Raw genomic sequence first — 26,862 nt, forward strand, 5'->3', positions numbered from 1 at the left:
ATGAAGTGAAAGCTGCTGGGAGGTGATCGCTTTAGCAAAAGCTGGAACTTTATTTGCTGTTGTCTGTAAATTAGATCCATGGACTTTTCATTGATGCCACTCGGGGGGGGGGGGGGGTTGCAGTGTTACTTCACTGATGAGGTTGTCGGGGCATCGTTTACATTTCATTTAGCATCAGATGAAGAAATATGCTAAAACTAACTAGCAATTGACATGCCTGTTTTTTTTTAATTAAACTGCAATTTCAGTGCCTCATGTGTTACCAATACACCGGAGCTGCAGTGTGTACTTTCCTAACAGCAGGCAGTGGTCTCACTCTCACTGTCATTCACACACAAACACACTGACAGAAAAACACACTTAAAGCGATTTTTCAAAGATTTTTTGGTTGGTTTCACAGCTACATCTGATTTGGTCATCAGGTTAGGATATTGATGATACTTGTTTAGTCAAAATGACATCTGAGCTGGTAAAAATGTTATAAAAAATGTGTCAAACACTTTCCTATCTTACCTCAACCAAAGTTATAAAAACAGTGTTTACTTTAACACTGTTACATTTAACTTGTGTCTGTACCTGTGGTTTTTCAGGTGAGTGGTGATTCACGGTCAGAACAAAGTGCACACAGGGAAAAGGAGCAGTATTGGTTTGTGGCCCCTGAGGGGTATCTGAAGGTGTGGAACATCGACTGTCAAGCACTTGAAAACGTTGATATTGTTTAGCTCTGGAGAAACTCCTTGTTTGCTGGAAGGTGACGGACAACAATGTGAGTCTATGTAACCCTAACCCTAACCCTTTCATACTTCCACAACTGATTTGTGTCTTGCTTAGTGCTTCTGTGCTCTGATTGGTCCATTCCTGCTGGGTTTTTGCAGGTGCATGCTTAGGTTCAGACTTGCTTGTTAGCCTCAGTTTCTTTGTACAACTTTGGTTGTAGACAAACAGAATATTTTCAGTCTTGGGGGTGTTGCTATAAAATCAGTTATACGCAGTACCGGTGAAAAGTGTGGTAGTGTATATAATACCCGTATAATGATTTGTTATACAGACACCTCCATTTAGTCTTCAGTCTTATTTTGAGCGTTGGGAGAAACAGACCAATCACGAGACCAGCTGACAGCAGAAATGTTCCTGCTTGTTTTCAGTAACACGCGCCAGTGATTTTTTTTTAATGTATTTTTTTTAGGGCGTGTTTATTATGACACGTCATCACGGGGGTGCAGTTTTAAGAAGGTCCCGCCCTCCGTGCCGGTTCTACTTAAGTGAAACCGAAGCCGGGAGAGTGGCAGAAATAACGAGAGCACGTTGATGCGCTGCGAAACACCCTGAATACACAACTGGTAAGACCGCTTCCTTTCATACCCTCCGTTATCCTCGCTTGTTCAGATGGTGATGCTTTTGTGTTATTAGCTCATGTCTACCTTTGTCTGTGTCCGAGGGTGCGTTTGGGAGTCGCCCGCGGAATCACGGCGGTAATGTTGTTATGATGTAGCCACACGGGCTGAGCTCCTGTTGTGTTGTCAGTGTGTTTTTGTGGGGTACTTCTGTGACTGCATCAAATGAGAGAACAGCGTCTCCGGGATAAAGTGTCCCAGTTATCGGGATGATCGGAAACATTGTGACCTGTTGCTCCGACTCTCCCACCGCTAGATTCCCGTCATATTTACAACCCAGCCTGATCTCACTGCAAGAGGCAATATTACATAATACATGCAAAAGGCAATAGCAGTTTACAAATGAACTCAAATGAGGAACATAGAGGGAATACTGCCACGTTTGCTAGGTGCCACATACAGTGCCAATTGATTATGGATCCAGCATAAGAGAACAGTTAAAAAGAACAGATTAAAATTACATTTTTTAAAAACTGAGCCTGTGGGATGAAAATCTTAAAGCTGATGTTACACCAGACTCTCTTTCATTTCCCCAGCACTAATACTACAGTTAGTTTTTTTTTTTTTTTCCTCTGGGTTTTAAGGTGGTACTGAAAAGTTTTCAAACTCCACTGTCAGTCTGTTGTTCAGTTCCCCTTCTCTAAACAGGTTACCAGGGAGGAAAAAGTAAACCCAGTTGCTTGGATGGGGTACATGGAGAGAGTTTTTCCAGGCAAACATTGGCAGTTACATCATGTGGCTGCTGTGAGTAACGCAGGCAGGGTGGGACAGGCAGGTGGTTACCAAAGACTTTCTAGAAGTAGGTCGAAGTTACTGAGAGTGGCGATACAGGCCAGCCCTGCCCAGTCAGTGTGCCCGTCTGCCTTATCTCCTCATATTAACTGTCAAAGCTCTCAGCTGCTCTCAGGCAGGATACACTGACAGTAGAAGATTAGATTTGATAGCTATTATTAGTTATTATCAACAGCGTAATGGTGGGGATGTAGTAAACATAGTAGCTGTAATTATAGACTAATTGAAAACTAATTCTAGTAGTGATACAGAGAGTATCAGTAACAGAGTTCTAACTAAAACAATCAGACTTTGTGAACTTGTGGGAAGGACAGAAGCTGCCTGGGCAGCATGGGTCTGCACGGGTTTGCACTGCTGCTAAAAGTAAGAAGGTTCTGGTTTGGAAACTCTTGGTCAGCTGGGGCTTTTCTGTACTCTGGGAACATTTCACCTTTCTCCCACAGTCCAGGCGTGTTAGGTTATTTCATGATACTAAACAGGCTGTAGGTCTTGATATGGGTGTGACTCATTTAGTAAGACGTGTCTGTATGTTTCTACAGGTTATTAAAAATGCATTTTCATATGCAGTAGACAAATATGTATTTAATATATTGTACTGATTATATAAGAAACAAAATCTAACAACAATTGGCAAATTGCCTTTTATAGTTGTTGTGTTAAGACTTGGTGTATTTTGCTTCTCTACGTTTCCACTGAGCCATCATACAGAGCAGAGCCTAAAAGAGTTTCCTTTTGTTTCTTGCAGAAGAACCACACAAAAGAAGAAACACCACAGTGGTGGTGACCAACATCAACCTTTATAGTCTGGTTTCCATCCAAAACCATGCTGTACCTCAAGAAATACTTTACTGAGGGCCTTATCCAGATGGCCATCATGTTGAGCCTCTGTGGAGTGATGGTGGACGTGGGACTGGAGCCCTACCTCCCTCCCTCCTTGCACGAGATGATCCTGGGTCCAACCTCAGCCCTGACCCAGACGCAGTTCCACAACCTGCGTAATCAGCTGGAGGAAGGCTTGCACCCCAAGAGTGTAGACCTGGATGGGTTCTCCAGAGCACAAAGGCTGTTGGGCTGGACCTGGTCTCTGGACAGACTACAAGTAGAAAAACATTTATTTTCTCTATCATTATTTCTTTAGGTTTATTTACATGGGATTTCAATTACAAGATTGTAAGCGTATGTAATACTCAGGATTAAAAGAACAGTTTACCAGTACTCTTACATAAGGCTATAGATAGATGTTGGGCTGTACAATAAGAAGTTGCAGCCAGCAGCAGATTTGCCTGGCTTAATATACAGACTTGAAACAAGGGAAACATGGAGTAGCTCAGTCTGAGCCAAGAAACTTGTCTGCTGACACCTTTAAAGTTAATCTCCTTAGCCGATTCATTTACCTCTTAAAATCCACCAGGTCACCAGCAAACTCCTTAGGGCAAGGGTGCCCAAACTCCCGGCCCGCGGGCCGCTTCCGGCCCTGCCCCTATATCCGGTCTGCGAATTTATGTCAAAAATAACATATAATTTGGCCCTTCAAGTTACTTTTTTGACATTTCGCCTTCCCCTCCAATTTGGAGGGTTAAGCGAAGGAGAGTCATGCACATGTAAATTAGGCATTTTATGATTTTAATAATGAATTGTGAAAGAAAATATGTACATTCAATCACAAATGACTTTTTAATTGATTTATGTAGTAATTAATAAAGTAATTATTATTTGGTAATTTAATGGACAATAAGAAGTGAAATTCATTAATAAATTCATTAATAAAAACTTCTAATGGAAAATTGATTTACAGAAAAAAACATTAAAATCTCAAAAACATCATTTAAAAAAACATTTTCAAATTCAGTATTATGAAGTGTAAGAAGCTGAAGTGTTTGGCACATTTCATTCGTTTTATCATTCCATGGCCCTGGTTTTGATGGTTTTCTCTTTCTTCAAGATATGGAGCTTAGCTTTTGTGGGAGAGACCAGAGTGTTTTTGGTAGGATTTCTGTAGTTTTATAAGAAAAAATGTGTAGAATTTTGAACCTTTCGCCACAGGTTCCACGTGCAGAACTGGAGACGTGGCTGGTCCAGCGGGAGCCTGATCCCCTCCCCATCAGATGTCCAGACCAGGCCTCCCCGCTTGAGAGAGCTCCTCTTGAAGCAGAGAGAGACCTGACTGTACAGCCTTTGGAGCCACGAGCTGGACTTGAGGATGAAGAGGAGGACGAGGAGGATACAGAGGTACATCAGCTTCATTCAAACTGTGTTGAAAGGTGTAAAAATGGTCTTCAATTATTTTTGTTTATTTTCATGTTCTGTGTGCAAACCAAAGTTTTGTCCTATGTTTGAACCACTGTGCAAAGTTTATTACATATTCTGTGATAAAATATCAGCGTGGTCCCACACGAAAACGCACAGCCTTAAATCCCAACAATCGCTGTATGAAACGGCCGTGAAAGTTCCACTTTTGGTTCATGAAAGTGGAAGTGTTTTGTACCATGTGCCTGACAAGCACTATTTTATATGCACTGAGGCACAGCAAGGATGAGTGAGCATGCTGATATGCTTGAGCTGTACCCATCCATCAAATAGTTCCACTTAAAACCACAAACGTGCTAAAAGAAAAAGTCGGGGATCTCCAAATCATTAGGATACGCTGTGTGAGTAAAGTCAAGTGAGCTGCTCGTAGAAGTCAAAATCATCTGCTTGTAAAACATTAGCAAATTCTAGAAGTCTGTGGGCCCAACCATACTGGCCCTGAAGTAGCAGTGTAAATATTTATGAATGAATAGAAACCAACAGTCATTATTTACATACAGTACCAGTCAAAAGTTCATACGAATGGGTAAGTGTGTCCGAACCTACTGTCTACAGTGCTGTTTTTGTTATTGACTTTCACCAAAAACTGAGCTTAAGTCATGTGAGAATGAGTCAGAGATAGATGAGTCACTAGGAAACCTCACCTCACCACACATGACCTCACCAGGAAACTGAAGCAATACAATCAATGCAGCTGAAACTGCACAATAGAAAGAGCCTGCTGAAGAGAAAATGTGCTCTGGCTCAGCACTCATTCAGCTGTAGCTGCCGACCCACCAACCCAAATGTCTGCAGCAACTGGATTGCTCTAACTTACTGTAAATAAGAACGGGAATCTAAAGTTTCCAACGAGCTTGAAAAAGGTCGTTCTTTTCCCACCGCTCCAGACCGACACACTAACCAGGGTTTTAAATAGAGAACTGTGACGATGATGATAATTTGTTGTTACCTGCCATAACCGTTTTCCTCAGCCCTGTGCAGCTTTTTAGATCTTTTGGCACCTTGTTTTGGTCGTGTGGCCAACAACCTTCTATCTTTTGGGTCCTTCTTGCTGTTCTCGCAGTGACGTTTTTTTCCCACAGTAATTAAATGTCATTTGTGTGCTTCATGTGCAGCACTTAATGGTACAACACATTAGGAAACTGCAAGCTGAACTTGTCCATTTAGCTCAGGCTTAAAAGTTAGGGCCCGGCCTCTTTGACAGGTGTCCAATTAGCAGTGTAACCCATAGCTATCTGCTAGGTTTCACTGCTAATTGGACCTCTCTGATGCGTTTGTGCCGTTGGTACCTTTCGGAGCATTACTAATGACAAACAGTGTGGCCTGCTGTGAGATATAGAGTCTGTTACTAAGCACTAATTCAGAGGTATCTGAGTCTGTGTATTGTACCCATACAGTCTATGGTAGCAGCTTGCTAACCGCTCCACAGTGTAACTTGTTGAATTCATGGCGATCCATCATGCAAGCCCCAAGACTTACAGTGTTAAGGGTTTAGACTGGAATTGTGGTTCTCGAAAGATCCATATAAAGATCTCCATGGGTCTCTGCAGGAAAAAAATATTTTACAGTATTTAGTAATCACTATGGACAGGGTTACACACACGAAGTTATGACTAAACAAAACACTGTGACCAATGCCAACAAACAGAATGTACAGTATAAAAATAGCCCACATGCTGGCTGGCATGTCCAGTCAGGACATGACACACACACACACACACACACACACACACACACACACACACACACACACACACACACACACAGGCAGCATGAAACAAAATTATGTGAAGCAGTGAATCAGGGTTCTGGTGTCAAACAGCGTAACAGGAGAAAATTTGTATTACTGGGAATGTTACTGGAGCACTGCACAACATCTGGGAAATTGTTCGTACTGACACACACGGCTGTTTGTAGGAACCCTGATTATTTCAGCTTGTTCACCATATGGTCTCCTATTAAAGCATACTGTTAAAAACAGGACATGTTTTAAAAATCTTAACACAACTGAACTTTGCATGTGCGGTGCATTCTAGGTACAAGTTTCTGTGCTTCAAAGCTGTAGTTACAAAACTGCCAGTTCGAAGTTTACAAAGCGTAAAAAAGCCACTGTGCTGCTCGTGGTTCCAGTTCCAGCTGAATGGAATTAATGAAAGTGATATTACTCTTTCCTGTTGATAAGAAGAGGACAAAGAAGGGGAAAATTCTTGTGTTCATGGACAAAGACCTGTAGCTGTGGTCTAGACTTTTCTGTTTTGATGGATTTAGCTGGAGAAAAGAGCTCACAAATCTTATTGGTTATATGTGAAATGCTCTGCCAGGATCTCCCAGGATTCTACACACCCTTGAACAACTAAAGAAAACTGATGTAAGAAATGGGATTCTGTTGCTTGTGCTCTCTGAAGCTCATTCTTGGGCTCTACTGTATGCACAAACTGAACAAAACAGTGATAAGACATACACAAGGTTTTCCTGCAGTATTATGTTGCACTGTTGTGTTTGTAAGTTATTCGGTAACTGACACGGGCGTGAAGTCGTCCTGCACCCTCAGCAGAAAACCACAGCAAACCAAAGCATAGTGTTTCCACCTCCGTTCTTGACTGTCCGTGTTATTCAGGTCATACTCAACATTTCTTTTCCAGTGACCACGGCACTTTCTCCAAAGCCTTCTCTGAATCATTTAGATGTTCTCTGGTAAACTTAAGATGGACCTGCATGTGTGCTTTCTTGGGTAGGGGGGGGCCTTGCGGACACTCTACTGATTTCAGTCCATTACAGCGTCGTGTGTTACCGAGGATGTTCTTGGTGACTGTGGTTATTAACAAGCTCCTCTTGTGTAGTTTTGGGCTGATCCACCGATCATCCTCACCCCATGAGGCAAGATCTAACATCTAGTTCCAGACTGAGGGCGACCAATGGTCATTTTATATTTCTTCCATTTCTGAATAATCGCTCCAACAGTTGCCACCTTCTCACTGAGCTTGGTGCCTGTCTTAGCTGTCACAGGGCAGAAGGTGGGATAGAAAATGAAAAAATCTCTGATCATACAGGACTGTTGGTTATGAGGAGCTGAAGCTCAGTGTCACTTTACTGCAGTCTCTCTCTCTCTCTCTCTCTCTCTCACACACAAACAGAACATTACCAACTTGATAGAGCTCTGAGTACATGTGGGTCTGATATCCCCTCTTCATCAAAATGAAAATGAATGGAATGGTGTTTTTGAATTCCCCTTCAGCCAGCAGTATCAAGTAGCACGCGTACACACAAGCAGGCACACGCATACAGAATAAACGGCTTATTAGTGTCCTTTAGCCTTGTGACTGACTGGCTTGTTTTGAAACCTGATAACTAACTTATTGCTTATTGACACACACTGACATCCCTGGGTTTTGCAATCCCTCCTGTTTACAGCAGCACTTCAGACATTCGCAAACAACGAGCCAGCATGCTTGTAAATAAAGGCACACTGAAATATGGAGTAAACAGGAGCAGCAGGTAGCAGGGGTGGTTCTAAGGGCGGGGCCACAGGGGCATTGGCCCCATCTGAAATCTGATTGGCCCCCTGAAGTGCCCCTGTCCTGTCACTCTTCTGTCCTTTGTCCGAGAACGAGGATCAAATTATAGGTGGATGCAATTCCATGCCGAAACACCAGTAGCGCTAATGAGCCAAATAGGAATGTCCAGCGTGAATAAAGCTTACAGAAGAAAAAGATCTGAACGATGTCGTAGAGAGTTTTTTTTAACTGACAACCGATGCCAGTTTGAGGAGTTTGTTGGTAATGATAAGTCATAAATCCCTTTTTACTCACAGCTGTCACAGCGCAAGTCTTATAAACATTAAAGTAAGAAGCAAAGTTAGTTAAGAGTAATGTTAACTGAGGCACTACTTGTGTTTGGACATGAATGTTAGCATTTCACTATTTCATGTACTTCTTTGTCATTTGCATTTGTGTGTTAACATTAACTATAATGTTTGGCAGTGATAGAGAAGAATATGAAAAGAAAGGGTCAGTCTCAGGCGGGTATATCACCACATCTACCACAAATACTTGGCCCCTCTATGAATACTGTGGCCCCTTGATGGCCCCTTACTCAGAAAAATCCTAGATCCGCCACTGGCAGGTAGTGATAAACTGATAATTGAAATGAGTAAATAAATACATAGTTACATTTCTAGTCACCACTGAAACAGTTTAGCAATCGTGATGAACGGAATGATCAGGATTCAAAATCAGGCACTGAGTTGGACTCATGTTATGGAGCAGCAGCTTAGCCATGACCTATATACTGCATGTTCAAAACCACATGTTTGTCCCTGCCGGCCAGCTGCTGGGGGTCTTAGGTTTGTCTCAATAGCCCCCAACCAGGTCAGGATAAGGTTAAAGATATTCTGAGCCAGCCTGTCTGTCTGTTGCCTGGTAAAACAGAAAAATGATTTGACTTCAAAATGACCAAATGTAATGTGATCTACATTAGTAATCTACAGTGTGAAGCCTCCTGGGAGCAGTAGTTGCTGGTTTTAATGACATAATCGCTCGTTTATCACGTATTACTGCATGGCTGTTATGGTAAATTATTACAAATCAGTTACCATCTTAGACATTTTTTGGTCATTTTTGAAAGTGGCCCCTCTATTAACTATAAGTAAAAGCTGTTTTCACACATAAGGTATGTGTGAATTTCACTCGGGGCCACAGAGCTCTGTTTTGCCTGTGGTGCGGCTCTCCTGAGCAGGCTGCGGTCAGTCCTGCCAGTGCTTGGGATTGCATCAGATGTTTCAGAAGCAGCTGTCCACTCTGCTCTCATAAAAAATAGATGTTGGCATATTTTTGAGGGAATCCTTGTCAAGCAGCAGAGAGCAGATCAAGCTGTACAGGAAGAATATGTCAACGATGCAGCCTCTAAAATTTCAAAATAAAACATTCACTGCAGACTCCTGTCTCATAAATCATTAACAAGAGAGAAAGCATTTTAAAAAATAAAATAGAGCCACCAGTCCTTGATCTAAGTTTTTTTTACCAAATACCCCAACTGTAACCCCCCTGCCTTCAAAATATGAATTTTTGAAATATGAAATTCTTCTCCCAGGTTTTGGCAGTTAGGGAACAGAAAAAAAATCATTCAAACTCGAAACCTTTTTACATTTTACAACAGTCTTTTTGTTCTTTTGCCAAACATACAGGGTTAGGTTTAGCCCTAACACCAAATCAGACCACTGATGTGTCTCATTGTGTGCTCAACTGTTAATGGAAAACAATAAAAAAGAAAGGAACACCATTTATTACAGTGTTCAAGATAGACCATTGGGTCTGCATTTGGACAGTGAAACAATGTTCCTGATATTACAGCAGGTCTGACATTAAAGTATATTACATGTACTTTTGGCCTTATAGTTCTTCAAATATGAGATTTCAATTTGTGGCAAAGTCTTTAGCAAGTAGAGTGCACAGCTAGGCTAGCAGCTCTGTGAGGGTAAACTGAGGCACAGTCACAATCTTAGCAGCCTGATGTTTAAGAGATGTTATGTTGACTATATTCAATGCCAATGATAACATGCTAGCAAATGATGCTTGGCTCCAAAACATAAACTACAACTGAAGATGAATAAAGAATAATTTGTTTTGCATGAAAGTCAGTGACAACTGTAGGACTTTTTCATTCTTTGATTGCCAGCAACTGGAAGAACAATCCAAAAGTTATCCAATAAAGATATGTTACTGAAAGTTAAATGCTAACATGCTGCCATCAAAGTCAAGTGCTAACTAAGGTTAATAACTTTCAGGACAGAATTTCAACGGTGGACTGCTAGACACCCAGATAAGTCAAACTCAGTTTTCTTTTTTCTTCCCTCAGACTTCCCTCCAGGAGTGTTTGAGGTTGTTGGAGGAAACCTTTCTCTTCACAGAGGACCAACAAGTAAGCTGCTACCATAGCCCTTTGTCTGTGTAGATTCTCAGTCATCCAGGTTACGGTAGTCTCAAGAGCTTGAAAATAAGGCGACTGGATGTCTTTAATTTTTTTGAAGAGGTTTCACTTCATCCAAGAGGCTTCTTTAGATCTAACACCAAAAGTTGGAGAGTCCCAGGTATCTAAACCCTACTGGAGGTTGTCCCTTTTGGAGGTGGTGGTTAATCATATGCATCATCACATGAGCCAAGGTGTGAAAAAAGGCATTTCGAGTGAAATCACTTTGAGGCCTTGCCCCACCCTATCATGTGACCTATTGAGGTCACCTGAAGTAAGGTGTGAGTCGGGGTTGAGGTGCCTGGGACGTTCCACTGTGAACGACCATTATCAAACAGGTGGCTTACCATACCAGCTATCAGCCCCCTACAATGTAGTCTTGAGGTCCTTTTCCACCCGCCTCAAACCCCACTCACACCTTACTTCAGGTGACCTCAGTAGGTTACATGATGGGGTCCAGTCGCCTTTTTGTTTTTTTCTTCCAGGCTCTCGAGACTACCATAGTCCCTTCTATTTTCATTCATTTATAGTCTTCTTCTTACCCTTTAACAGTGCTCAGAATTTCTTTTGGTTACTTTGCCCTCAGTTAAGTGATGTTATTGGTAGAACGGAGGACCTGGAGAGTCAGCCCTCAAACAGAGAGTCCTTCCTGCCCCCCATCATCCCCACTGATAACCCTTCCATGGACCTGGAGCTCCACTGGCAGGATCTGCTAGCTATCATGGAGCCTGAGGTGAATAAAAATAGATGAAAATATATTTGTTAAACAGAATGAGATAAAAGTATAAAAATCAATATACAATGAATTTAGATACATTTCTCATCTTCACCCTCCAGAACACAGACGTGGACATGACATTCGACCACGATCTAGATTCAAGACAGTCTGGAACCTTTCGAGGTATTGAGTCTGGAGCAGTGTCTCAGTACACCTGTGACAACGTTGTTACAGAGGCTGATCAGGATGCCCGTTTAATGGACACTCGTTTGCAGCACGGTAATTAATTTAATTATAAACACCATCCATACACTTCAAAACTTCAAATTCAGTTTTAAGGGTTTTTCTTGTTCTTGGAAGCCAAACGTTGACAAAAAATTCTCAACACAAGTTGTTAACTACTTACTGTTTCCATAGCTTTTAAAAATATCTTCTGACCTTCAGTAATGGGCGGAGGTGCTTGATAGTAAGAGATTCAGGACCTTGAGCTTAACTTAAAGAATTTTTTGGTCTTTAAAAATAGTATAAACATTGACCACTCTCATCTGAACATGTGACTTCACATAACCTTTGGAAACCTTTAGAAAACTATCATATAAGGGCCAAACATTTTATAAAAATATGATATAATTGGGTTCTCTTGTTTCCAGAATATCCTGTGAGTGATTCTTCCACTCTGTTGCAAATACTACATTTTTTAATTTTTTGCCACCATACCCAACTCTCTCTAGGTTTATTGGAGCCTCAAAACCACTCAGAGCCAGCCCTGCTCCCATTGACCTCTATTGCAGAGTTGGACGATCACGATTCAGCACTGAACATACAGGAGACTTTGAATACCATCAATGCACATCCCTTGAATAGTCCTCCAGACCAAACAGATCTGCTTGCAGAAGATCCTTCTGAAGACTTCGGCATGGGACTAACAGCAGAAGAAAACACGTCTCCCTTCATTATCGATTTGTTAACACAAGTTGCCGTGGCTCGGATGGAACCTGAAAATCTTCCCGGCACTGATGCTTACTTTCAACCTGCCGGTTTCACCCCAGCTTTGGAAGGGAATGTTATGACCCAAGACCTTCTGGGATCTCCTTCCGGTCGTGTACTTGTGGACGAAGACAATGATGATGATCTTCCTATTCCACTTAGTGATCTCTTAGAGGACGCTGCCATTTTGAATGAGATTAGATTGTTGGACCTGGCTCTGGAGGAAGGATTCAATCCTGAGATGGCAGCCAGGTTGGAAGAAAATCTTGGCCAACCATCAACACATCATCAAGGCAATTTCACAGGTAGACAATATAGTAACTATTTTATTTACAAAATGTGTAACTGTGTACAGTTCTTTAAAGAGCTTGATCATTCAAAAATTCAAGTAAACACAATGAAACTGTGAAACTTACTTTGACCTTCCTTTAACCTTAACCTTCCTAGATGGTGAGGATGAGCCAGATTCAGACTCTGGACTTTCCTTGGACTTCAGCCACAGCCCTGCTTCTCCATGTGTTTCTGAAGCCTCTTATTCCTCCTCCTCTTCATCAACATCCTCTTCATCAGCTATGGGAAGTCCCTTCTCCAAAGATGAGGATGAAGATGCTGAGGATGGCTTAGTTGGTTCAGATATGGAAGTAGAAATGATGATAAAGCAGGAAGAGCTGGAAGAGGAGGAGCTGGGGGCAGTAGGAGGGGCGTATCCTGAAAATGAAAATAAGCTTGTTCCTCCCAACTATGGTGATCACTGTCTATTTCATGGGTTTTCCCAGCTAGAGCATATCGGCCATGACCACACATACAACCAGCCCTGGTCCTCTGCCTGTTCTCTCCCCCTTGGCAAGATGCCCACCAAACACACCAAATCTGCTCCACGACACGAAAGTGCCAAACCTTACCGCTGCTCCTTTTCTAGACCCATCTCCAAGAACAAAATTTGGAGTCGGGATAAGCACCATGCACAAGCTCTGAAGATCCCTTTCTCCAATGAGCTAATTGTTAATCTGCCAGTAGAGGAGTTTAATGACCTGCTGTCCAATTACCAGCTCAATGAGGAGCAGCTTACTCTCATCAGGGACATACGACGTCGTGGTAAGAACAAGATAGCGGCCCAGAACTGCAGGAAAAGGAAACAAGATGTGCTGCTGGGCCTGGAGGACGATGTGTCCACTTTGAGGCGTCACCGTTCACGGCTACTAAGAGAAAAACAGGAAACCCTGAGGAATCTGCAGGAAATGAGACGCCAATTGGAAATGCTGTACAAAGAAGTCTTTTCCAGATTGGTGGGCGAGGAAGGGAGTCCCCTGGATGCTACAGAGTACATGCTTCATTTCAAACCCAATGGAAGAAACCGTAAGAAACAGAACCATAGGGACAAGAAGGAAACGTCAAGAATGTAAAGAGGTTCCTTAAAAGGGAGTGTGAACACACCAAAGGAAGGAGGGAACGGGTTGGTGAGGAAGGACCCCGGGAGTTGTTTACCTCTTCTGAAGAAATGTTCCTGAGTGTCCAAAACCTCAAACAAACAAGCATGTACCCCTGGTGGCAATGACTTTTCGGGATGATGGATGGATAGAGGAAGCTGAAATGGAATAGGAAATAAAAAAAGACTTGAATTCAGTCTCTGTTAAGCTTTGGGATAATTTGAGCGTCTACTTAAGTGGGTAGAGAACCTGGGACCATCGTTCTAGAATGCTAGTTCAGTGCCTAAGAATTTATTTTGGGCGAGACTCATAAAAATATTGTATTCAACAGCCAGCCAGGCTGGATCCTTGCTGCCAGCAAATAGGGCCCAGCAGTCGTAGACACTACGCTGACTGCAGGCCAGTGAAGACGAGTAGTTGATGCAGGAAGTCTACAGGGTGGAGACTTGGGTTGGAGATTGAACCTGAGTGTAGTTCCCAGACTGCTCTGTAACCGCACAGACAAAATTAATTATGCCAGTCACCAAAACTCAAAGACAGGTAGAATATTCAGATGTATATTTTAAATTATAGCCATGTTGGAAGCTTTATGGTATTGCATGTAAAAAAACAAAAACAAAGAAACTTCCTGAATATTGTCCCTACTTTAAATCAGTGTGTTAAGAACACGTAACTGACTGAGAAGGTTACTGAGGACATTTCACAAAAAGCTCATTTTTGGCCAAATAAGCTATATGAGAAAATTGTAGCATTTCATATATCCAACAAAAATATTAAATGTTACCAACATCATGCTCCATGATGGATAACGTCTGACACTGGAAATGTTGAATGGATGACAGACTGAGTATGCTGCAGTCAACTGACAAAAGTGCAATGTTGTTGTATGCTTAGTGTTTCAGGACTGATGTCTCATAATGTGTGTCAGACTCCTCAAACACATGTATATTTAACTGTAGTAGTATGTACATTTTTACTGTAGTAGAAATGACAGATTTTGCCATTAAACCATGAGACTAGATGATGAGTTTTACTGAAGTCGTGCAAACTGTTAAGTAATTGATTTGTTAGCAAAAAAAGGAAAATTAACAGGGATTTTCTCAGGAATTAACACAACCAGGTAGACTGTGATATACGCATGCAGTCAAATCTCTGGAAAACACTGGAATGGGCTTTCAGTGCGTCACATAGCGGATGGAACCAAAGGACTGTGATTGTCTGTGGTCCCTTTAAGGCAGAGAGGAGCAGGGAAATGAGAATCTTTGAAAGCTTGAACTTTCCCACCTGCATGTTTTACTACCACTGATGGCATAAGCCTCGATGAGTTTGTATTTTGTTAATGCCCAATGTGCTTGCTGGTATTCAAGGACTTGGGAACTTTTGTAATATTATAAAAACATAAAAAATAAATGAAAAATAAAGTGTTTCTTTGCAGTGAGCAGTGTTCTGTCTCTGGTCATGGGAGACACGGGGGCCTGTCCCAGCTGACTCCTGGTGAGAGCAGGGTACACACACAACTACACAAGCATGTCTCCAGACTGTAAGAAGAAGCCAGAGCAGGTAGAGGGAGAACATGCAAACTCCACACAGAAAGGCTCCAGCTGAGCACATGGTTCAAACCAGGAGCTTCCTTGCTGCTAAATATTTAGTACATATGCCTGGTATAATTTATTTATATTGTCTATACCGTACATAGTTTATAGTTTTTATCAATTTTTTTATTATTATTCTTTATACCCTACCTCCTGTATTTTTTATTGTTTATTTATTTTTATCTTTTTATACTTACTTATTGTGTTTATACTTACTGTGCTGCACCTTGCTGCTGCTACATTGAAATTTCCCCATTGTGGGACCAATAAAGCAATTTCTTATCCATTTAACTTAGGAGCTGAATATGTTGTCATTAACCAGCTGTAGTGTGTTGGTCTGAGTATGAGCTCCAGCACAAAGTAATAGCCAATTCTTCTGCTGAGTTCAGTTTCCACTTCTAACGTGACCTCGAACAAATTATAAAGAGATGATAAAATTCTGATGACTCTTAACAGTCATTGATCTCAGCAGCAAGAGTGAAAGGGAAGGTTCACAGGACAGTATTGGATGCTTTGGAGACTGTGGCACAGAAAAAGACAGGAGGCCGAGCTGGAGGTGGCAGCGCTGAAGATGCTAAGATTTTCACTGGGAGTGAGCAGGATGGACAGGATTAGACATGAGCACATCGCCACGTCGAGCACGTTGGAGGCAAAGATGGAGATGTAAGGTTGAGATGGTTTGGACATGTGGGGGTGGGGGGCAGTGGATACATGGGACAAAAGCTGCCAGGCAGGATGAAAAGAAGAAGACCACAGTCAAGATTCATGGTTGAAGTGAAGGAGGACATGCAGAGGGTTGGTAATGATGAAGATGCTGGGGACTGGGTGAGATGGAGGCAGATGTTCTGCTGTGGAGACCTGTAAAGAGAGCAGCTGCAGGATGAATTTTGGCATTATTTCTGGGGCTTTATTCTGATGTGCTCTTACAAAACTTGATCTTACTGTATCAACTTAGATTGTACTTATGTCCAAGTTCTCATCTTCATCATAAGATTAGAGCTTGGAAGATACAAAATCTCGAATCTTTTCAAGCCCTTATAGAAACCCAAAGTTTAAGGGTCCAAACTAAGCAAAATTGCCTTGTGCCATACCTGATCACGACCCCCGCCCCCCCAACACTCCCCTGCATTCACACTGCACTTGACCCAGACCTTCAGTTGATTTCAGCATCTCAGCTCCTTTTCTTTTGTTTGCACTTTCAAGTGTACAAACACTTCAACAAATTTTATTTTATGGCTAATATAAACTTGTTATGGATATTACACCAGGAGCCCACTGAAGCAACTAAGTTTGATTCCAGCAACTAAGGAATCAAACTACACAAACTGGACTTTGGAGGTCAGCCAGTCATGGTTTGGATTGTCTACTGCATTTGCACCTTCAATATTTTATCCTTGTGAGAAAAATAAGCAATCTGGTTCTTCTACTTTCACCCTGTACCAATATGCTTTTTGTATACATTAAGACTCTGAAGCAAAAATATTAAGAAAACGAAAAACATTTTATTGTTCAAAACAGTTAAATGTCCATCAGAAACATTGCAAAAGAAAAACATGCAACAGGACAACACAAGCTAACCCACTAAAAACAGAAAATACGTTTCTGAGACGAGATGGAAAAAGCTAAGCAGCAGATCCGGGTGCAGATAGTTCAGTTCCTTTCAGTCAGTGGTGAAGCAGTCAGGGTGCAGGATGTTTCAGAAACATACCTTCAAGACTTGCAACAGTAACAAAAACCAAAAAACTAGTTTAGCCTAATATGCTGGATTTAAATGTTAACTATAGAGACCTGTATCTGGTCTGGTTGCATGTAGCCTCAGGGGTTACTAGATTATGTATATAAAGATAAGCTAGACTATCCAAATGAATGGAGACACTGTAAAAGAAGAACATCAGGACAACTCATCCATTATCAACGACAACAGCAAAACACCACCTACAGTATGAACTGGTTTGAACTAGCTTACCCAGATGTGCCAGCTACTTCTCTAACTTTAATACAGTATACATAGAAATACACACAGCCGGGCTACATTCAACACAAAGTACATGACAAGTATTTCCTAAACTGATTCTGCTAAGCATGAAAACATTTTTAAGATGCATCCCATTTTATTCACCAAAATGTGTGTTAAGCAGAGAATGCCAAAGAATACTGTGTGTTGAGTGTTGCCCGGGCAGTGCGAGCGCAAATAATACAGCCCAGAGAACACAGGTGGCTGAATGTGTGAAGGTTAAAAACAAGGGAGTGGAAACGAGGATAATTTGATACACGTTCCAGCGTCTCCTGCACGAGCAGTGAGCCCCACCTGTTTGCTATGGAGCCAGTGTCTCATCAGGAAACACCGCCACCTACCAGCCAAAGTGGCAGCAAAGTTAGCGCGATGCCGCCATAGTTCAGCCAGCACTTCATCATCGTGTGGCTGCTTCTCTCTTCTTTTCCCAACACTACAGCTGACTTTTAGTGAATTTAGTTCACTGAAATGTTTCCACAGATTATCTCCAATCAGAACAACTTAAGTTAGGCCCCTTCAGAGATGCACTGCTTTTCTGTAAAAGTCAAAGTTAAGACAGCAACCTATTACTAGATGGGGCTAATTTGGCACAAGCCTGAAGGTGTGTGGTCACATGACTAGTCAGGAATCTTAGTCACTCTCCTGGTCTGTGCAAGAGGAGGTACACTTTTTTGTTTTTTTGCCCAAACAGCACAGTTACACATCCCTCGAGTCAAAGCGCGCTGCCAAAAAGCATGAAGTCTTTGCACAAAAGACAAAACAAATCACATGTAGCATATGAGCGCTCGGTGTCTTTAACAGAATGATGAAGTCAGCAATGTTACATATGCTATATCTGAAAGGGCCTTTAGTGTTATTATAATACTCTAGTTTGCTTACACGAAACACTGCATACAATGTCCACAAACAGCTGGGTTAAAGAGGACAGCAGTATTCCAGAGGTTAGCATAAGACACGGCCAATTGGGGGGGGTGTTTCCATTCCAGCTGATCTCCTCACAGTTCAAGTTCAATGACTGAGTGAAAACCTGCAGATCCTGAAGGAACTTAAGCAGAAATTGGAAACTGTAACCTGCCAGTTGAGGCTCTCACTGTAGCTATAAAGGTGTGCACACCCCACTCAACAGTATCAGGTAACAAACAGCTCAATTCTAAAATGGTAACACTGGCTTGAACAGTCTGGGAGTCAAACCAGCCACCAGTGCCAGGTACCAGTCTCCACATTTGAAATACTTGTAAACTAGCAGCTAATAAGAACACTGACAGCTTATAGCATGAAGTAGATTTGTTTCATCTGAGCTACTGTCATCGCAGCTAGCCTTTGTAGCTATACAGCAGTTTTTTTTTGTGGAAATGCTTTTATTTATTTATTGGTATTGAATCTGGCATTGGGAATCATGGAATTCCACTGGTCCACTTGCACTGTGACATCCGTAGCTGCCACACTGGCTGGTAGGATGTGTAAGGCTCTTCATGAAGTCTGTAACCTGTCACTATGAACAGTCAGTATGCGGTGATTGGGTTTAAAATCAACACGTCAACAATGATCAGAAAACAGGTGGCACATAGAACAGATACCAAAAGGACAAATGGTTTGTCCACTCTTTCACTCCTCACACCCACTCCATCCCAGTCAAAAGAATTTCCCACCGATGTATCCTGACAAAACATGAGGATGTAAACTTTGTTCTCTCTGCCACAATTCGGCACCTTCTTTCACGGCTTTTCTGTCGTTGGGGTTTCAAACATGGACGTCTAAAATAAGGAGCGCTGACTGGGAGAGGAAACAAAGTTGCGAGTCACAGCCAAACATTCAGCTTGCTTCTGCCACGAATGTGTGGCAGAGCGGTAACTCGACAGCTAGCTTTCATTCTGTGCCATTTTTCACTAAGTGTAGGAGACAAACACTCCAGTAATAATTTTCACTGTGTTCACTTGATTATTAAATGTGGTGGGGGGGGAAGGAACAAACTAAGTGTCACCATACCTCTTTTTTTTCTTTTTTTTTTAATTAATAAAAATCCATTTTCAGCAGAGATACAGGTGGGAGCATCTTTTGAAAACTCCTTGCAGGGCAGGAAAACAATTCTTACCCCCCCTCTGTCAGCCACACTGGCAGTTTTCTCCCCGCTTCTGCTGCCAAAGTTGCTGCTAGAGGTGGCCAACTTGGATGAAACTTCATTGTACAGTTGATTTCCTGCCCTGCACTGCCACACTTCTTCCTCATTCTCCTCTAAAAATCTAGTCTTTTTTGTCCTCATCTTTCTTCTCTTCCTCTTCTGTGGGGTACGAGTGCCATGTGAGGCGCTCCTCGTAGAAAGAGATCACCACTTGGGGACACTTGACGTTTGCCTCCTTGGCTGGGACAAGGTCGGCCTCATCTGAGTTTTTCCTGTTGGTTTTTATCCAAGAGAAAAATCGAATTACTTTCCAGAACCATGCTTTTATTTTGAAACCATAGCCAACTGACTCACTGGCCTACATACACTGCATATATTTGCTATGCAGATCATAAACAGTGCATTATTCTGTAAAATCAAAGCGGTGACAATATGAGGATTTCTTAAAGACACAGAAATGCCACACGTGTATTTTTAATTTAATTATTGTATTTGGCCACAAATGATCAGAAACAAATCAGACCAAACAGACACCTAACCTGGATGGGATTACTTTAACCTGAACAGCCTTCTTACATCTGTGCATTATTAGGAACATCCCGTCTCAAACTGTTGCTGAAAAACTAGTTAATGTATTTGTTACTATTAAGCTGTACTGTTGCAATTCCTCATCTGGTATTCCTTAAAACTCCCTGGAAAGCCTTCAGCTGATCCAAACACTGCAGCAAGAGCGCTAACAAGTAAAGAGTGACCATATTTCTCACCATCAGCTCCTCTTTATTGGTTCCCTGCTAAAATTTAATTTAAAAAGAGTCCTGAATGTGAGACCTCACACACTGCAGGCTTATTTGTGATTACTAATTTCCAGAAGAATAATCAATTTTCTAATCATGAATGAATAAACTTAACATTTATGGTAAAGCTCTGAGATGGCTTGAATTAGAATGCACAGGTGTTCCTAATAAAGTGCTCAGTGAATGCACACAGCACATTACATAAACCTCTCAGTGAGAGGAAAGCGTTTGCATTTCAAGACTTTTTTGTGAATTTGGAGACTCCTGATTTAATTTAAATGGGATTCATTATACGTTTGCAATGCGACAGTGAAAACCTACCACTTCATAAGGAACATCAGCTCGCCGCTCGAGTCTGTCGCTCCGATAATCCTCTCGGGCTGCAGTCCTCTGCCGAAACCTCGAGCCTTCTCACCCTGGACACAGGAAGTCAATCAACAAGAGATGGAAAAACAAGCAGGCAGGAGATTTCGCTGCATGGACAGTAGGGCTGCACGATATATCGAAAAAATATCGTCATCGCGATATTGGCACGTGCGATAGGCATATCTAAAAAATGCGCGATAATTTCTAATTATTTAATGTATAAATCACGTCTTTCTTTATGTCCGCCCTTTGACCAATCCCGCGCGACCTTAAATGTGAAGGTGCCGCGTCGCTATTGGCCAGAGCGAGCACATGCTCTCAGCGGCGCAGGGAGCACGTACACACACAGAAGGAAAACAAGCATGGCGGGAATTGATGAGACGAGTCGAGACGAAAACAGAGAGCATTTGGGACGACTACGGTTTTTCCACACAGGACGAGTCACAGACACAAGTTCTTTGCAAGTCATGCCGAAAAATCGTGGCTATGTCAAGAGGAAACACGACAAACCTCCTTCAATACAACCACAAGGAACTTTACAACGTATATTTAACATCTAAAAACCCACAGCCTACTCCGGTAAAGTCAAGCAAACGAAAGGCAAGTTCACAAACTAACATAAATGATAGTTTCGCTTCTGCCGCTCCTTATAAGAAGGCAGAGCTCAGTGAAGTGGATTTTTATGCTAGCACTACTGACTTGTGGTCCAGTCGAACCACTGAGCCATACATGAGTTTTACCGTGCACTTTTTGACATGCAAATTTGAGCTCATTACACGCTGCCTATAAGTAGCATACTTCCCCGAGACACACACTGGTGAAAACATTGCTGCTGCCCTGCGGGATGTTTTGAACAACTGGAACTTGCCCGAACACAAACAAGTGGCCATCACAACAGATAACGGAGCGAACGTGGTGAAGGCTGCTGAGGTCAACAACTGGTTCAGAGTGCAGTGCTTTGGCCATCGCCTGCATCTGGCAATTGGTAAGTGTTAACCACTTAACTGGCGGCTAAAAAAAACAAAAAACGCCTGAAAAAGCATACCCAAATTAAATCAGCTGCTGTTCCTGAACTCTTTGGAGTACACACAAAAGTTTAGTGTCTTTGCGAAGCAGACAACCTATATTTTTCATTTTTGTAGTCAAAAGCACTGTAACTGTAATGAGTTTGTAGCTATTAAGTTTGGAACACAGAAAAAGTAGACAATTTTTGCCTCGCCTAGATTTTTCCTGATTGTTATCATGTAACTACACACTGAATATAGAAGGTAACGACTGGAAAATACATTGGAGCTGTAGAATGAAGTCTTTTTGTCGTGCATGTCGAATTTCATCAAGATAGCACAAAAGCCTATTGTTTTGTAAAGGTTTTTGTGCATTGATGCCCTGGCGTGCTCTCTCATGTGCCATTTGGATAGTCCAAGTGCCGCATCTAAGCCCCCTTTGACATGCAAATTTTAAAGGGCTGTAACTCCTCAATGCTTCAACATACAGTCATCAATGAGGGCTCTAATCAAAGATACTGTCCTGAGGAATCCTGTACTACACACAAAATTACTGAATAAATCATAAATAAAGCCATATTAATCCAATAAAATATGAATGACACTATTGTACATTGTAAAAAAAAAAATAGTCACAAAACAAATCACCATTTCTGTAAATGCTATTTTATTTTTCAGAGTAATGTAAAAAAAAAAAACACAGCACAGCAAACTGCAACTATTTACAATTATTCTGCTCTACCCCCACCCCCCCTCACATGGAATTTTCAATGTGCCACTGGTTATAGCAGTCTCTGTTTGGGACAAAGCACAATGGCTTGTCACATGTGGTGCACTGGCCCTTCTGGCCTGTGCTGTAACAGGCATTAGATCCTCTTCATCAGATGAAGAAGCCTCTTCCACCATCTTCTCTTTGGCTGGCTGCCACTCATGATCAGAGGTTCCCCTAATTTGTAAAAGAAGGAAAATGTCAGGCCTTCATGCACCAAAAACCCAGTCATTTTTCAGTGATTCCCTTACACACACAAATAAATACATTGTATATCAAAAAAAGTTACAGTAAATGCAGACAGTGCATACACACATAAAATAAAAACCACACAATCCTCCCAGTAGTCCTTGTCTGATACAAAATGTACAACCTCCTCCCATACAATAACCCCCACCCCCAACTTGTAAAACTTTAGACACTTACTGGTCATCTCCATCGGAAAACAAATCTTCTTCTGATGTTGGATCATCAGTTGAACCCAAAAAGTCTGATGCTGAAATGTCGCTCTCTCTCCGTGTGAGCAATTCCACAACCTCCTGAGCGCTGAACTTGGTCTTGCCGGCGGCCCGCTGTGCCATTTCGCAAAACTCCAAAACAACGATGCGATCACGACGAATCTCAAATGAAGCTCTGAGACGTTGTCCACCTCACCTTGCCCTTTTATCGGGTGATGCTGACGTAATAGAGAAGCCCACGAAACCCCCAATCGATACTTACAGTACACCTTTCCCTACCCCCAAACACCTGGCACATTTCAATACGTAAATCACACCACTATACAGCGCCCACGCAAACACACAATATAAGTGGCGCCACAGCGGCGCACGGTTATATTTTCTGTGTAATGGTGCATGCCAAGCTCAGCATTACATACATATTTACATCAGAACGGCATATAATACGAGGACGAGCTGAGAATAAAAACTTACCTTCTGCCTTCTGAGTAACAGGTGTTCATTTGCAGCGATAAAACTGGTCAAATCAGCGACGACATTCTCTAATACAAAATAATCCACTCTCGTGAGTCATTTAGTCACTTCGTTGAATAAATGTAGTCTGTTTTTGATGCATTCTGACAATCCATTGCCGAGAGAAAACATTGTAAATACTGTTTATGCACGTCAGCGCATAGACTCCTACTTCCTGTTTGGTTTACGCATGGAGGACGCAGCAAATACGCACTGAATACGCAGGGAGTTTATGCCTTCATGTGAAAACACACCCCATAGTGCCATATACCCACGTGTCGGGAATTTTATTGGCTATCCATCTGTGGTTTTAGATTTCAGGTTAGAGTTGACCAATAAGAACGATTGGAGAACATTTGGGGGCATGTCCTTAAATGTCACATGACGCTCTCTGGATATTATTGGCTCTGGAAAATCCATTTCATAACATGATTGGCTAAATGAGGTGTCAATCGAATTCTGAGGGTCTAGTCTGTCATATAAAAGCATCGTGAGGGCGAACGGCAGCGTTACTGTGACGCTATGAGGCTTCAAAGTCGGAAATCGCTACAGAGGGCCCGGGGGCGGGCCCTTGCCAGTTAACAGGTTAAAGATAAAAAATTACTCTCAAGACATATAGCCCTAATGTACTATAACATTTAAATGAAAAACAAACAAACATGTGAACATGTTTGTTTATATGTTAAATAAATGCAACATTTGAAATGCATATTTGTTGTTGGTATACATTTTATAGATTTTTTTTTTCTTATTGGTCATGTATATTGCATTTTTAGGTAAAAAGAAAAAATATCGCGACAATATCGTTATCGCAATACTAGACCTCCATATCGCATATCGCACTAATTTCCAATATCGTGCAGCCCTAATGGACAGTAAAGCAACTTTTTTGGGGGGATTTAACTCAAACTCAAAAAAAAAAAAAAAGGTTTTTAAAAGTGAGGTTCTCACCTCCTCCTTCTTTCTTTTGCTTCCTCGCTCTTCTCCATCTCCTGAGGCCTCACTGGCTGCTTTCCTTTTGCTTTCCTTCTTTTTCTCTTCTTTCTCTTTGTGTTTCTGCATGTACTCGGCAATAAGGTCAGGACAGTCCAAGTTTTCCTCCGGCTCCCATGTATTGTCCTCACTAGACACACAGGTGCAGATGGAGAGATGTGATTTACAGAGACTTTAATTTAAGAGAAATTGATCTTTAATCTGGCAATTCCTCCTATCTCCAGTTCTGTTTCATGTTTCAATCCACTGCTTTGTTCTCCTAATGAGCATATTAGCAGGAGTAATGTAAAAGCTTAGGGGAAAAAAAGAAGATGAAATCTGGAATGTGGAACACTCATGAGCACTCACTCTGAGAAGCCCTTCCACTTTAGCAGAAACTCCACTTTGCCCTTTACCACTCGGCGGTCCAAAACCTTTTCCACCACATACTCCTCCTCTTCTTCCTCCTCAGCTGCTGCTGCTCCTGCTGCTGCTCCTGCTGCTGCTGCTGCTGCTGCTGGTGGTGGTGGTGCTGCTGCTGCTGCTGCTGCTGTTGCTGCCACAGCCGCCGCCGGCTGCTCCTCCTCCTCGGCCTTCTTGGCCTTCTTTCCTGCTTGGGTTGCCAGCTTGACGTCTGCTAAGGGCACCTCTGGAGGTCCCAAGAGAAAGCGTGCACAGGCAACGATGAAACGGTTAGAAAGTTAAAGTTATGTTTGATTCTGATTAAAAGACATTCAAAAGACACCACAGAGGACTTTGGGGTATACTTTATCCCCTGGATCAAACACTGAAATTAGGAATGAAATTTTATCACAGCACGTGTCTGATCAGCAGCACCTGGTCAGCCTGTGGGTGGGGAATGACATGTAGTTAGCAGAGACTAAACTTCTATAATGTGAGTGAATGGGCTGTCTCCAGGTAAAACAAATATCAACACAGATGCTTCTCAGATTGAAGTTAACAATAGCACACATGCATGAGTGGGACACACTAAACTGCATTATCCTTCTACAGTGCCCAGCATAATATTTTTCTCTCAACTGGCCCGACAGCCCAGCAGATCAGACTTTTACTGACCCACAAAAAAGCTAATTTATATTATATACTGCCAACTTAACCATTAACAACATAGCATAATTGATTAGAATTTATATTACATCTTAATATAAATCTGCAAATAAATAAAGCTTTAAAATAAATGTAGACTCAGGCCTGCCATACTAGAGATGCAGCTGTGTAAAACAAACTGGAGGTGGATCAGAACAGGTGAAAAGATGGTTATATGCCTGCCAAGCTGTATCACTCCAGCAGACAACTATACAGCTTACTTTAAACATCTACATGGTTGGCAAAAATTGGGATACCGACATTGGATTTATTGAGATTTTCGATCAACTGGAAGCATGGTATAAGAAAGGCGTTCCCCAGGTGTTTACCAGGGAACACCTAATGATTGTCACATAATACTACAATTCCATGTGAAATCCTAGACTGCTTAGTTTGTCTGATTATTAGTTACACTTTATGTGTGAGAACTTCAGTGTCTAAGGACAACTGACTACTGAGGAGCTCCCAGAAAACTGAATACCTTAAAAGGGCTTCTTGTTTTCACTTGCACTTCCAGCTGGAATGTTAACATTAGGTTTTAGCCTTGCCCTGTGACAGCTGGGATAGGCTCCAGCCTGCTGCGACCTTGGATAAGCAGAAGCAGATAGATGGATGGATGGATGGATGTTTTAGCCAGCTAAAAGCTGGAACTGCAACAACTGAGGCTACTCAGCTCATTTATAGAAAGAAAAATTCATTTCATTTTTAGTTTATGCCCTTGAACTGGAAATATATTTTAAATGAAAAATTAAGTGATGAGGACACAAGGCCACCTGATTTGTAGTTAACAGACTGGCAAACTGGAGAATACTGCAATTATTAAGGTTTGTGCTGAGAACAGGTGGCAGGATTGAGCTTTACTTCCTATGTAGAGATCTTTTCATTTACTCAACCAAAGGCTCTCTTTTAGAGAAGTGAAGAATGTGGTGGACTGTGTTCAGAGAATAATCTGTCTCTGAACACGACAAAGACTAAGAAGCTCATTATCAACTTCAGGAAGTCAGGATGTTGTTGGACACTGTGGTCCTCTTACACAGTGTGTGTGGGGTGGGGTGGGTGTCCAGTATCAGGTTCCTGGGAGTTCATCTCTTAGAGGACCTCACATGTACTCAAACCAACATTGCACAGGGAAAAAGGCACAGCAGTGGCTGTTCTGAGGACTCTGAAAAAGAGTGGTCTTCCAAGAGAGAGAGATGCTGGTCACTTTTACCGTTGCTTCATAGAGAGCCTCTTAACATGCTGCAGCTCATCTTAGTACCTCAGCTGCTTTGCAGGATTCGGCTCTCAGTACTGGAGAAAATCTACAACACTCTGCATCAGGAAAGCCATCAGCATCCATGAAGACCCCACACACCCATGCCATCACCTCTTTAAACTACTGCCACCTGAAAGACCTTACAGAGCCATTTGCACCCACACAGCCACACAGAACAATAGCTTTTTTCCCAGAGCTGCGGTTGCTCTGAACCAGGCCAGAAATAATAACTTTAGAATACTGGAAATATTCTTGCAGTGCAACACACTGTTCTGTATGCATTATCCACTATTCATTTTCATAGAAAATG

The 26,862-nt window shown here is 42.0% G+C and overlaps 2 protein-coding genes across 2 annotated transcripts in view; one reads left to right on the forward strand and one right to left on the reverse strand.

Moving 5' to 3' along the window:
* The first annotated feature begins 1,257 nt into the window (after positions 1–1,257).
* LOC115777101 (endoplasmic reticulum membrane sensor NFE2L1-like) lies at positions 1,258–14,938 on the forward strand. The gene is made up of 8 exons (XM_030724931.1): positions 1,258–1,340; positions 2,932–3,285; positions 4,230–4,415; positions 10,347–10,409; positions 11,044–11,190; positions 11,295–11,454; positions 11,907–12,467; positions 12,610–14,938. Exons 2-8 carry the CDS (start codon positions 3,010–3,012, stop codon positions 13,563–13,565), a joined length of 2,349 nt encoding a protein of 782 aa, XP_030580791.1. The 5' UTR covers positions 1,258–1,340; positions 2,932–3,009; the 3' UTR covers positions 13,566–14,938.
* Positions 14,939–16,663: 1,725 nt separating this feature from the next.
* LOC115777084 (M-phase phosphoprotein 8-like) overlaps positions 16,664–26,862 on the reverse strand; it is a 42,566-nt gene continuing 32,367 nt past the window's right edge. The window contains exons 5-8 of the mRNA XM_030724904.1: positions 24,560–24,839; positions 24,170–24,341; positions 20,430–20,524; positions 16,664–19,586 (exon numbers count right to left, since the gene is read on the reverse strand). Of these exons, the coding sequence (XP_030580764.1) occupies positions 19,436–19,586; positions 20,430–20,524; positions 24,170–24,341; positions 24,560–24,839 (698 nt within the window). The 3' untranslated portion in view covers positions 16,664–19,435. The remainder of the gene's footprint in view (positions 19,587–20,429; positions 20,525–24,169; positions 24,342–24,559; positions 24,840–26,862) is intronic.

The sequence above is a fragment of the Archocentrus centrarchus genome, unplaced genomic scaffold (assembly GCF_007364275.1).
Source record: "Archocentrus centrarchus isolate MPI-CPG fArcCen1 unplaced genomic scaffold, fArcCen1 scaffold_43_ctg1, whole genome shotgun sequence".
Lineage (NCBI taxonomy): Eukaryota > Metazoa > Chordata > Actinopteri > Cichliformes > Cichlidae > Archocentrus > Archocentrus centrarchus.